The sequence below is a fragment of the Mastomys coucha genome, unplaced genomic scaffold, assembly GCF_008632895.1.
Source record: "Mastomys coucha isolate ucsf_1 unplaced genomic scaffold, UCSF_Mcou_1 pScaffold22, whole genome shotgun sequence".
NCBI classification, from domain to species: domain Eukaryota; kingdom Metazoa; phylum Chordata; class Mammalia; order Rodentia; family Muridae; genus Mastomys; species Mastomys coucha.
Genome location: NW_022196905.1, coordinates 7,558,918 through 7,572,214, shown reverse-complemented (window position 1 = coordinate 7,572,214; position 13,297 = coordinate 7,558,918). Strand labels below are relative to the sequence as shown.

The following is a 13,297-nucleotide window of genomic DNA, read 5'->3' as shown; positions in this document are numbered from 1 at the left end:
AAAAAAATGAAAGTATCTGGGGTTGGAAGTGTGGCCACTTTGACATCTCTCATACACTCAAGCATACATGATCATATGACCTAGCTATTCCACTTGCAGATATCACATCAACAATAGAATGAAAGTATATAGCAGTCAAAGACCACATGCAGATGGCTATAGTAGTGCTTTTACAAAGCTGAGAAGTAGCCAGTGGTAATACAGACCTGTAATTCTAACTGCAAGGTCAAGGCAGGAAGGTTGGAATTCAGGGCTATCCTTAGCCAAATAGTAACTTTGAGGCCAGCCTCGGTTATATAATACTCTTATGTTAAAAAACAAAAAAGGTAGTAGTAGATACTATTTATATATCTATAGAAAAACACAACATGAAATCGTCCCTTCTGATCCTTGGAAGTCCTAAGACTTGTTGTGGACACCTGAGACTATAGATAGTACTGAATCTATAGTGTGTTTTTCTTGTATGCAGTTGATGAAAAGAGTTGACTAAAAAAAAATTGAGCACAAGTCAAAAACAGAGAGAGCACTTGTTGCCTTTGCAGAGGACCTGGGTTTAGTTCCCAGCACATATACACACACATATATACACACACACATACACACATATACACACACAGACAAGCACACATATACACACACACATATATATGCACACACACATACACACACACACACACACACACACACACACACATGCATGCATGCATACACATACACACACAGTGACTCACAACTCCCTGTAACTCCAGCTCCAGGGGATCTGACTCCCTTTTCTGGCCTCACTGGACACCAGGCATTCATGTGGCATACATACATGCAAACACTCATACATAAAATAAAAATAAATTGTTTAAAAAGTAAAGCATAAAAGAATAATAGCTAATAATAAAACAGGACAATTATAGCTGTATACAATAAAAAAGTTAAGCATCAATTGCCTCATTTTAAGTTTTTGAATGTAATACTTTTGGTCTGAGGTTAACAGCAGGCAAAGAGAACCTACAGATAAGGGGAGCCTACATACTCACCCAGTGCAGTCTGATACATACCCACCCAGTGCAGTCTGATACATACCCACCCAGTGCAGTCTGATAGGGAGATATGGAGTACCAGTTCACACTGCCCCACAGATGCACCTTGACCTTGACAGCATTATGAAGTGACAGAATCCAGTCACCAGATGGGACACACTTTGTGACTGTGCCTGACAAGAAATATGTAGGGAAATGGTAAAAAGAAAGTCAGGTAGTGATCAATAGGCTTGGGCTTGGGGAAAGGAATGGGAAGAAGGTACTCATGGGTATGGAGGGCCTTTCTGGGGGCAGTAGAAGTGTCACAGGTTAGATTATGCTAGATGCACAGCTCTGAAAGCAGTAAACTTCATAGGAGATATCCTTTAAATGGAGGGAATGCATGCAAGTTATACCTCAGAAAGAGATTTGGGACAAGGTCTATGTGTCTTTTCTGTGTTGACACAAACGTCCCTTTGTTGTTTTGTTTAGAGAGGCAATAGGGCATATGAAGGAAGGTGAGGAAGAAAAGACCAAGACCTACAGTGCCTTGATATGGACGAACAGAGCCATCCAGAAGAAGGACATCGGCTTCCTGGACGACCTAAAGGTACAGCATGCAGCTCTTTGCTGGTTTTCTCTTCCTCTCATATGAAAGAGTTCATTGTCTGCTAGTTTATTCCCAGCACACCAAAGAGCTTAGGCTTTGGGGTCAGCATAACCTACGTTCAAATCCTGGCTTTCCCACATACTGGCCCAGTGATTGCATAGTGGTCTAACTCTTTGGACTCAGTGTTGCTGACTCTGAATACAGACTCCTGGGCACATTCTTTTTTTGTTTTTTATTTTTTTAAAATATGTATTTATTTAATGTATGTGAGTACACTGTTGCTGACTTCAGACACACCAGAAGAGGGCATCTGATCCCATTACAGATGGTTGTGAGCCACCATGTGTTTGCTGGGAGTTGAACTCTTAACCACTGAGCCATCTCTCCAGCCCCTCCTGGGTACATTCTTAATTGTGCAACAGATTTGGACAAATTCCTTAACCTCTATATGCTTTCATCTGTAAAATTAATTTAGAAAAATTAAATTAGTTGAATTATACAAAACATTTCAAATGGTACCAACTACATAGAAAATACTCAGTAATGCTATTATATTTGGCTATTTATAAAAGTTAAATATAAAACAAAATGTGTTACTAGATATTGATCCTAAAATCACATATGAATGAGTACATGTAGGAACTGTGTGAGGCACGTGCATTCTGGAAGCATGGTGCTGTGAAGGACTGGCAAGGTAGCCACAGTGGCTAAGAGTACTTTTACTTTGCAAACATAAGAACTTGAGACCGGGGCTGGCGAGATGGCTCATCGGGTCTCTTCTGAAGGTCCTGAGTTCAAATCCTAGCAACCACATGGTGGCTCACATCCACCCATAATGAGAGCAGACACCCTCTTCTGGTACATCTGAAGACAGCTACAGTGTACTTATTTATAATAATAAATAAATCTCTTTAAAAAAAGACAAATAAAAACCAGAACCTGAGACTGGATTTCAGCTCATGAGTTAAAGCTAGCCATGGCCTTGTATGCCTATAACCCCAGAGCTGTGGGAGGCAGAGGCAAGAGGATTGCTGATACTTGCTGACTGCCATCCTAGCTCCAAGTTCAGTGAGAGACCCCACCTGAGAGGAGTGAGGTGAAAAGTTACAGAGCAGGACTCCCATGGTCCTTCTATCCTGTGCATGAGAGATGGGGGAGGGAGGAGGGAGAAAGGAGAATGAAAATTTCAATGCAATGTCTGAATGAGCATAAGCGAGCACAAAGTTACCTAATATTATTTAAATGGGCAGTATTTTGTAGCAATCTAGATGACCTACTAAATTAATTATACTTGTTTCATATATAAATATGTGTATACACACACACACACACACACACAGAGTTTATCTGTATAATGGAGTTTTACTACCCAGATCTTTAAAATCATGTGGTAAGAGCTGGGTATGGTGGCTCAGAAGATCAAGGCAAGAGGATCACAAGTGTGAGCCAGCCTGGGCTATCCAGCAAGACCCTACCTAAAAGAATTTGGTATGTGAGACCAAATTATTTAAAGTGGTAGTTATTAACATAGGAAAAGCGTTGTATAAATGCTAAGAGGAAAGCTGTAAAAATACCTAGAGGGTGGTGCCTTGTGAGTCCAGCACACCCAGATATGCTGTGTGCACATACATGGATGGCTATGGAAAAAACAAAATGGCAAAAGTTTCCAAAATTGGCCGGGCAGTGGTGGCACACGCCTTTAATCCCAGCACTTGGGAAGCAGAGGCAGGCGGATTTCTGAGTTCAAGGCCAGCCTGGTCTACAGAGTGAGTTCCAGGACAGCCAGGGCTACACAGAGAAACCCTGTCTTGAACCCCACTCCCCCCAAAAAATGTCATTGCCGACAGTAGGTTCAGGGGCTGGCATTGAGGCTCAATGAAAAATAAACCCTGTAAAAACAGATTCAAGCGTTGGGGATGTAACTCAGTGATGGGGTGCCTGCCTGGTGCAAGGTCCTGGGTGCTATTCCCAGCACTGCAAAAACAAAACAAAACAAGGCATATTTGGGGGTTACTGTAGGTCTAGTTAGAAAATAACACAGAAAGGTGATTTTATAGAGACACAGAAGTCAGAGGCCACTCCCAGATACACTGTTAGGTCTAGGTGGTTTCTAGCAACACTTTTATAGTTTACAAAATTCCCATTGCTCTAATGATAAAGCTGAGTTAGTTCTCTTTTCTGAGAAAAGGACCACTGGAGGAGGTTCACTGCTGCTCTCCTCCTTTTAAAGGGCAGCCTTCTTCTAAGGAAGAAACTTGGGGGGGGGGGGAGTGTGTGTGAGACCAGTGCTAAGAGTGGGTGTAATGGTTTCCGTTTGTGGTCTGAAAAGCAGACCAAAAAGGACACATGGCATGAGAGCTGATGAGTGCTGTGTTGGGATTGGCTCTGGTGACTGGCTCATAGTCCTGAGAGGAGAGTAACAAAAGCAGGGAGAGGAGCTCTCACTAAATATTTATTATTAGTTTTTATTATTATTTTTAGACGAGGACTCACTATGCAGCTCTGGCTGTCATAATATAGACCAGGTTGGCCTCAAACTCACAGAGATCCATCTGCTTTACCTCCAGAGTGCTGGGATTAAAGGATGTGCCACCATGCCAGACAGTAGTAGCTAACGTAAAGGCCAGCTGTTTCTGCTTTTTGAATATCCCTATATCCATCATTATAACTACTCATATATTCAGTCTGGAGCATATTTGTCTATTTGGCTAGAGGAAAAGTCAAGCCTCCTAGAGACAACTCATCTCAGAAGAATTATAATCATCAGAGTCATGGTGGGGAGGGGCTGTTGACTCTGCTGCTGTAGATCTCCATGCCCTTCAAGTGTGGTCTTTGTCGGAACTTGCTCTCCTCTGTAGGGATGAGACTTTCCTTTCTTAGCAGAGCAGTGGCTGCACGAAGTCATGCAAATCAAGAGGAGCTGTTCCAGCAAGAAATTGCACAGAATTCAGAGTTCTTAAGAACCGACTTTTCTGGTTTGCCTAAAACCTATTTTTAAAAGCTTGAAGTAGTTGACCTTTTATAGTATGAATCCCGGTTTCTTAATTTATATTGTCTAACATGAGGGGAAATCTCTAATTTGATGTAATTATAAGAAAAAGTACTCTATATCGCTGAAAAACATCTGAATTGTTAAAATACATGTGGTTATTACATTTGTAAGTCTGGGCCAAGAAATACTGGAAGAGTGTGAGTCACTGTACAGACTAAGTTACCCTTACTGACTGAAACATTTTGACAAACACTGATGCACCTTTCCAGATACAGTCTGTTGTACAACAAACCCCAAAATAGTATACTGTCCGTAAGATGTGCACATTTCCTGAACACACAGGTAACACTCAGGTCCCACCGTCTCCCTGCCACTTCTCCTCCAGCCCAAAGTCCTCTTTGTGGCATTAAAAGACAAAGGTAAACAATGTTGTCTTCTAGCAAAGTCCTATGCCAGAATCCAACTGATCCATTAAGTTCAAGGCAGGAGAGCCCTTGGGATCATTCCCTTCTTGAGCCCCCTTCTTATGGTGTGGGTAGTAGTAATATTCAGAAAAGAGTAATTACGAGCTAGGCTATGAGAAGTCACATTGAGTTAGAGCCTAAAGGCTGTACAGCTGGTTCTGACATTATTCATTCCCACCTACTCCTATAACATCGGTGGGAACTCACTCCTGTGGTGAGCACTTCATGGGAGGCACAGGCAGTGCTCAGGTCTGACTCTGATTGCATCGTGTCCTCCTCTAGGACTTAAAGATTGACCAGAAAACACCTCTCCGAGTCCTTCACCGAAGGCCTTTGGCTGTGAGAACTAGGGCCATTCACTCTATGGAGACACATTACCTGGATGAGCATCATTTTCGTCTTCATTTGAAGACCCAAGCTGGAACGTATCCTTCTGCCTCTGCAGAGACCTAACCAGAATGGGATCAGGATAGTTACTGCTGCCCTAACAAAATGGGTCAAGTAATCTGGGAAGTTTTGTTGGTTTGTTTGAAATGTGTTCTAATATACCCCAGACTTCATGTATTCCAGGCTGGTTATGAACTCCTGATCCTCCTGCCTCCACCTCCCAAGTGCTGGGATTACAGGCCTATGCCACCTCAGGTGGTCTGGAGTATTTTGAAAAGGACTTGAGTGTATTAATTCAATCTTTTGGAGAAGAATCAACACTTTGTTTGATGTCTGTTTTCCTATTTATGTTTCAAAGCAGAGGTTTTTTTTTGTTTTGTTTTGTTTCATTTATTTATTATATGTAAGTACACTGTAGCTATCTTCAGACCACTAGAAGACGGCATCAGGTCTTATTACGGATGGTTGTGAGCCACCATGTGGTTGCTGACATATGAACTCAGGACCTTCAGAAGAGCAGTCAGTGTTCTTAACTGCTGAGCCATCTCTCCAGCCCTCAAAGAAGAGTTTAAACCATGAGGTAGCCATCAATTCAACGTCAACCTTAGAGTCTACAGTTGTGTTCCAGTGTCTTACCGTTGTGTAACATATGATATACTTAGGAAGTACTTTTGATTCATTTACTGTCCTTACATGTCTTACAAGTCACATGTTCATAACCCTATTTGGTCCTCTAAGTATTCCAGTGTTTGCCCAACTGGTTAGACAGGTGATAGAAGGAAACCGTGGTATTTTACTTTCTTTTAAAGTTGAGACAAGCTCTCATGGTGTTGCCTGGGCAGGCTCATTATAGAAACTTAAGCTATTCTGTTTCCGCCTCCCAGGAATACAACAGGAATTCAGACAGACACATGGCCGTATCCAGTGCTTCGTGACACGTTGGTCGTGGCTAATATACTGGCCTTGTGAGAAAAAGGAAAAGAAACACTACATATTGCTTACTTAAGCAATAATATATTGGTGTTAGTATTTCAACTTTAGATTGTTTTAAGTAGAAAAGATTGGAACTTGGAGTTTATCAAAGCTGGTATTTGTGTATAACGTATTCTGACTGTGGTATTGAGATCAGAACTGAGTTTTTAATTGGAGTATGTCAGTGTTTTAGGCTTAGTTTAATATTTACTTTCTTACAAGACTACATCTCACTGTGAATTCTAGACTGTCCCTGGTCTCAATATTCTGCCTCTGCCTTCCAAGTGCTGGGATAATGGGCATGTCTCACCATGCCTGGTTTTGGTATGTATGACAGAGAGGGGGTGGGGTAACGAGGAAGGAAGGAGAGAGAGGAGAGAGAGATCCAATAGCATGAAATGATAAATATCTTCTAACTGGTATGAAGGTAATGCCAGTTCTGTATACAACACAAATCTCTCCAAAGTGGGAGGAATTAGGGCTAGCTACCAGGCTCTCATCTCTGTACTGTTCTAAGTACCGTGCCTCTCCTTCTCACACACTTTCCTCTCCTTTGTATTACCCGAGAGTGGCTGGATTGACCCAGCTGTACTAGAGGAAGAACTTATCTACTTCAAATAGCTTTTAACTCTTGTAGTTTGAATCCAGGGTGGTTTGTATAGACTGGTGGGCCACGTGTTTTATCTTTATTGTCTGGAGCACATTTGGCTATTGTAGATGGAATTCAAAATAATCACAAGTTAAACTTTATTTTCACTTTGGTATTGGGGATTGTGCCCAGGGCTCATTCATAATAACTATATATCTGATAACTATATATCATAATAACTGAGATTTATAGCCTACCTCAGATTATAAAAGCAAAGTAAAACAAATCCTGTCTTTAGTTTTACATGCCAAGAAGAAAGGCTGTGTCTTTTGGAGAAACTAATAACCTTTTCAAGTCTGTTAAGATATTTTTGGAAACAGCCACGTACATGTACTTAATATATTAGCTAGGAAAACGATAGCTACCTCGTAGCGCTCCCTTTGACGTATACGGGTCTTGCTGCACTAAGCTCATTTCCACTGTTGGTCTCCTGCGGCTCAGCAAAGGTCTATTTGCCCTCTGTCCTGTGCCTCCAGCATGAACAAGGAAACCTTTCAACTGCTTTTTCTGGGGCTTTTTGGTCTTCTGCTTTCTTTATTGTTACTAGCTTTCTCTCAAGAAAACTGGAGAAAAAGAATGGCAATTGAAGAGAAATTATGAATTAAGGGGAAAAAAGTTACTAGGTAATTGTTGGAGTAAAACAGACAGTGGGGGAGCAGTAAGCCTGCGCTGCTGTTCCTCTGCTCCCTGGAGGAAGCCGCCATCTTCCTGTACAAACTCTGTTGACTGCCTTCTACTCCATTGTGGTTTTACTAATGCAGCATAATGCTGCTTTTTTGTTACTGTCTTTTTAGTGAACGGTGGAGGAAAGGCATACTTCTCAGAAAGAGTTAGGGCTACAGGAGAGTTCTGTAGAATGTTAATCTTAATACCAAATTCCACATTTAACCATTGCCTTCAGAATATAAAGACCTATATGAAGAAAACAAAGTTGCTAAAACCAGCCCCACAAAAGAATTTAGACAGGCTCTGATGGTCTGCACTGTAACCCTAACACTCGGGGTTACTGTAGGTTCAAGACAGCCTCAACTACTCAGTGGTTCCAAAGCAAAACACCCCAGAAGTGTAAACACAGAAAGAAACAAAAAGCAAAACAAACAAACAAAAACTCCAGTGTGTGGGTGGGGCTCCCACTCCCTTTTCTGGCCTGCAACACCACTCACAAATGGATGCCATACACTCATGAGACACACATGCATCATAAATAATAAGCATTATTTTTTTTAGACAGGTGGTGGTGGTGTGAGCCTTTAATTCCAGCACTCCAGAGGCAGAGGCAGTCCAATCTCTGTGAGTTCAAGGCTAGCCTGGTTTTAAAAAAAAAGCCAAAAAATATTTTACAAAAGATTAAATTACACTGGGTGGTGGTGGCGGTGCATGCCTTTAATCCCAACACTTGGGAGGCAGAGGCAGGTGGATTTCTGAGTTCAAGCCGGCCTGGTCTACAGAGTTCCAGGACAGTCAGGGCTATACAGAGAAACCCTGTCTCAATCCTCCTCTCCCAAAAAAAAAAAAAACACCGAGAGATTAAACTACTACTTTATTTTTCTCTTCCACCTTAGTACTAATAATGTGTTACAGGGTTACCCATCACCGAGGATACTTTATGTGTGGGCCTGTGGGAACATCATTTGGTAGGTACCAGTTACCATTATTGACAGATAGGACCAGATAACAAACACACACACAAACAAAAGTTTAAAAAGGAGAGTATTGGGTTGGGCATGGTGGCATGAGGCTTTAACCCCCACCAGCACTCAGGAGGCAGAGGCAGAGGCAGGCAAATCTCTGTGAGATTGAGGCCAGCCTGGTCCATATAGTGAGCTCTGGGCTAGGTCTACACGGTGAGATGCTGTCTCAAAAACAAATAAACAAAAAATGGAATTATATAGCTGGTTTAATGTATACTCAAACCTTGGCATTTTAAGATGAACTAATTAGAAAAAACCCAAAGCCTGGGGCTGAGGGCGGGGTTGCCAGTGGTTCCAATCCCTCACTTGGAAGGTAGAAGCAAGGAGGATCGAGGTCAAGTTTCTGTAGTCTGGGCTGCATGACACCTTGACTTAACAAATCAAAGTCATGCCCTTTGGTAGGTTGATGTAAACGGGTCTGGTTATATGGCGGCACCCAGGCTGGTGGGAACCAGTTTGCCATAGCTTACTTTTTAAGATACACATCTCAAGTCAGAGTTTAGAAATGACCTCACGTTTGTAATATTTTTAAGTTCTATTTATTTTTTTCCTTCTACTTGCCAAAGAAGTTGGTATTGCATAATCTTTTCCTTAAAGAGACTTAGCTACATTAAAGAATTTGTACACGGAGACTTTGGGAGAACCAAGCCGAACATTGGCTCTTTGATGAACGTGACCGCAGACATTCTTGAGCTAGATGTAGAGGTAAAGTATTTTATGGGGAAATGCACATCTGTAAGTCACACTCAGCTACACTAGGTCTTCTGATAATTAACCAACCTGTCTTCATGGATATTTTTTATATGAAAGGTGTTTTGTGGTTTAGACTTACTTTCTTTTTGTCTGTGAGTATTTTGTCTGCATGTGTCTGTGCACCACATGTGTACCTGGTGCTCCCAGGGTTGAAAAGGAAGTGTTGGCTCCCCTAGAATCATGAGCCGCAATGTGGGTGTTGGGAATGGAATGCAGGTACTCTGAAGGAGCAGCTGATACACTTAACCATTGCACATTTCTCCAGCCCTATACTGGAAAGAATTATCTTTGGAATTCTTATTAAAACAAACAACAACCAATCAGGATCCCATTTGCGATACTTGTAGATTATATAGCTAATTTACTAACTGGTATCAGGTACTGTCATTAACTAATTTACCCATGGCATCAGGTTAAACCCTTAAAGAAAACAAGGAAATGTGCCTCACACATCCTTTTGAATGCTAGGGTTATGTGTAATACAGAATTTTAGAGCTGGGTGGGGTGAGGGTGGGGGGTGCACACCTCTAATCCCATTACTTGGGAAACAGAAGCTGGTGGATCTCTGACCTCAAGACCACCCTGGACTACACAATTCCAGGACAGCCAGGGCAATTTAGAGATAGCAGCTCTCGAAAATTGAGTTGGATGGAGGATTTTAGGGCTGGGCTCATCTCAGTAATAGCAGTTGCTTCCAAGGTTCCACTAAATTCAGTCCCTGGGATACACATGGTAGAAGCAGAGACCCCACTTTCACCCTATCATGTATTGTGGCATGGACACATATGCATATGAATGAGCATGTATACACACAAATATATATACATATACATGCACATCTTTGGATTAATGAGAACTTTTTGCTGTGTGTACCTATGCAGTGGTTCTTTGGCGTTTCTGCTGTTAGGGAATCTGGAGTGTGAAGTGACCCATGGGCTAATGAATGCGTGAGTTTCAGTAAGCCACATCAAGTTTTTGGTTTTGTTTGGTCTTAATGCGGCCCACACTGGCTTGGAACTTGCCTTGTGGTTCAGGCTAGTGTCCGCTGAGCCGTTCTAACTCAGGCTTCCCGTGCCGTGTTCTGAGTAGAGCTGCTCACTACTGTACCCAGCAGAGCTTTCTCTTAATTAAGGTCCCACAGAGAAACCCAGATAGGGTGTGTTTGGCCTGCCCAGAATGTGAGTCTGTGTGTTTTGGTGTGTCTGGAATGTGGTTATGTGGGCTGGAATAGATTGCTTGCTGTGACTTTAATCTACAAGAACAAAGTGAGGGTGAGTAGCAATGGAGACTAATTGGATTTATTTAGTTATTTTTATGTTGTGGGACAGGTTCTTATAGAGCCCAGGTAGGTTGTGAACTCTATCCTCCTGCCTCTATCTCTGAAGTGCTAAGAATCCAGGCACATTTCATGACACCTGGCTTGAAGAATTCTGAGATGAGAAGATAAGTTGATGCTTTTCTGGTTCTCTGATTTTCTGTATTCATCTACCTTACATTTAATCACAGACTGCTTGAGCCATGTGCTATTCTGACCAACAGCGATCCCACTAAGTGTCACCTAGTGACATCATACTGTAGTTTAAATAAGTACACCATGGTGTTTGCCCAGTGTTGGAGTCACCTGATGACACATTTCTCAGCATGTGGCCCTACAGTTTTGCTAAGTTGAAAAGGAGGGAAGTAGAGACTTCTGAGGAAAAGTAGTGTGGCTACCCAACTTTGAATTTGTGTGTACTTTACTCATAACTGACATTCCAGTTTTTCAGTTTCTTCTCTTAGGAGTTGAGAGCTCTAATAGTAATTGTGTCTCTGTTAGTTTAGAAATGGCCATCAGTGTTGCTGCTCTTAGCAAATGTAATTCTCTTGCATTATTGTAAAAATGCCCCAGAAATGCCTGCCAAAATTTCTGTTTTAATGACTTGTTTTCCTCCTTTTAGTCTGTAGATGTTGACTGGCCACCTGCTCTGGATGACTAGCTCTCACATTTGAACACAAAGGGTTTTCCTGGCATGATGTGGACACACAGGCGGCATATCCTGGAAAATGGCTGTTTACCCACCATAACGGTGTCTTCAAAACCACTTGGATCATGTTGATCTGTTCCTAAAGTTCACTATAACATCTCAGGATCTATATGTACGCATATTTTGTGTTGTGTTGTTCTAAGAATCTCTTATGTTTTCTCATCTCCTGTCTCATGACCACAAACCAAAATAGGAGGAATCAAACCATTTTCTTTCTAAAGTCTGTTACTTAGATATATAATGGGAGGCACTGTCAATCAGGAGAGCTGGGACTTCTAGGGACAATCTCCTACAGGAGATGATACCTTTAAGTAATTTGCTAAAGCTTTAAGATCATCTGAATAAATGTTACAACTGGACTCATGAAGAAGAGCATCCTATGATATTCCAGTATGTCAAGTGTAAATCTGATCCTAATACTTTTCCAGTTTCCCTTAAGCAAGCTTTTATTATCAATAGAAGTACTTTAAGGAATGATTTGTCATAGTCCTTATGACCTCAAGTTACTATTTTGACAATCAAAAATTGTCAGTATGTGTCTCCTGCAAAGGCAAGTGACACCTCACCACTGGGGGCATACTCTAGACCCTGCCTATGTCTTTTGTCTTTTATGTAAAGGAAAATAAGTGCCTTCAGTAACTTTTGTTCCAGAGTTACAAATTTGAAAATTTGATAATACTAAACAAATATAAACATATTTCATTGTTTCAATTATTTTCTAATTTGAAATGTTTTCTAACATCTAATTACATAAACAAGGAAACGAAAGTTAAATTACACACTTAGTTACTCTTGAACTGATGTTGTGTCTCCAGGGTCTATAAACCCTTGTCAAGAGCACCTGTATCTCCTGTGGATGACAGTACCCTCAAGAATGCCACTTAGGCTTACAAAGCCAGGAGGTTGGCTTCTGGAACTTGCATATCAAGTGGCGCCCCCAAGAAATGGCTAATGTATGTCTTATATGATCTCATAATTGTCACTTGTAATGACATGGTGAAGAGAAATCTTAAACATATTAAACCAGAAGAAGATGGATTAATCATTAAAAATTATCAGAAGAGAAGCTCAATAAAATTTAGATTTAAGTAAAATTTTCATCAACTAGTGCAATTTCTTGACTGTTTTTGATGTATTGATTTGAATAGCATTTGATTATTCAGGCTTCTCATCTTTGCACACAATTCACACTGACCCTTAAGATGTATTATATCAGGAAGATGCTTTTGATTAAAATGAAAAGGCAGCCTGCTCCTTTGAAACCATGTTTTATCATGTGTGAATAATAGCAAAGGGTTTTTCTTTGTCAGAAAATTGCAAAGGAGATAACAGAACCTAACTGATAAAAAGTGAAAAGTTAAAGACTTCTATGGAATGTTTCTCAGCTTCTGATGAAATTTTGCTAAAAGATTTAAATAATTTGGGAAAAGTCTTTGAGCTAAAAGTCTTTAGCTCAGTTTTGAATGCAAAGAACCCAAACCATGAAGGTCAGGAACTTCCAGCAAAGCATTCCTTGAATTACTTCCTGTTGAAAGGTAAACAGTAGCGCTACACACTTATTCCAAATGCCCTTGGGACTTGAGGACACAGGGTTAGGAAGTCTTGTAGGTTTGCTTCCTTTTACTCACATAGTGTGGTTCCTCTTCTGTATTCTTTAAATTAGAAGCAATGTTTGTGTCATCTGTGGAATGAGCTCTCTGTTCTTATCTTTGTTGTGGATATAATCTGTAGCTTATTTTCAGAAA

General features: G+C 41.0%; 1 protein-coding gene across 6 annotated transcripts in view; it reads left to right on the top strand.

The window, feature by feature from the left end:
* Window positions 1–12,646, top strand: part of Pus10 (pseudouridine synthase 10) — a 73,660-nt gene extending 61,014 nt beyond the window's left edge. For 5 of the 6 annotated variants that reach the window (XM_031342841.1, XM_031342842.1, XM_031342839.1 and 2 more), the window contains 4 exons: window positions 1,503–1,620; window positions 5,359–5,501; window positions 9,381–9,480; window positions 11,466–12,646. In XM_031342841.1, coding sequence (XP_031198701.1) covers window positions 1,503–1,620; window positions 5,359–5,501; window positions 9,381–9,480; window positions 11,466–11,504 — 400 coding nt within the window. In that variant the 3' untranslated portion in view covers window positions 11,505–12,646. The remainder of the gene's footprint in view (window positions 1–1,502; window positions 1,621–5,358; window positions 5,502–9,380; window positions 9,481–11,465) is intronic. The other variant, XM_031342843.1, reaches the window with a different exon arrangement.
* Window positions 12,647–13,297: the final 651 nt, after the last annotated feature.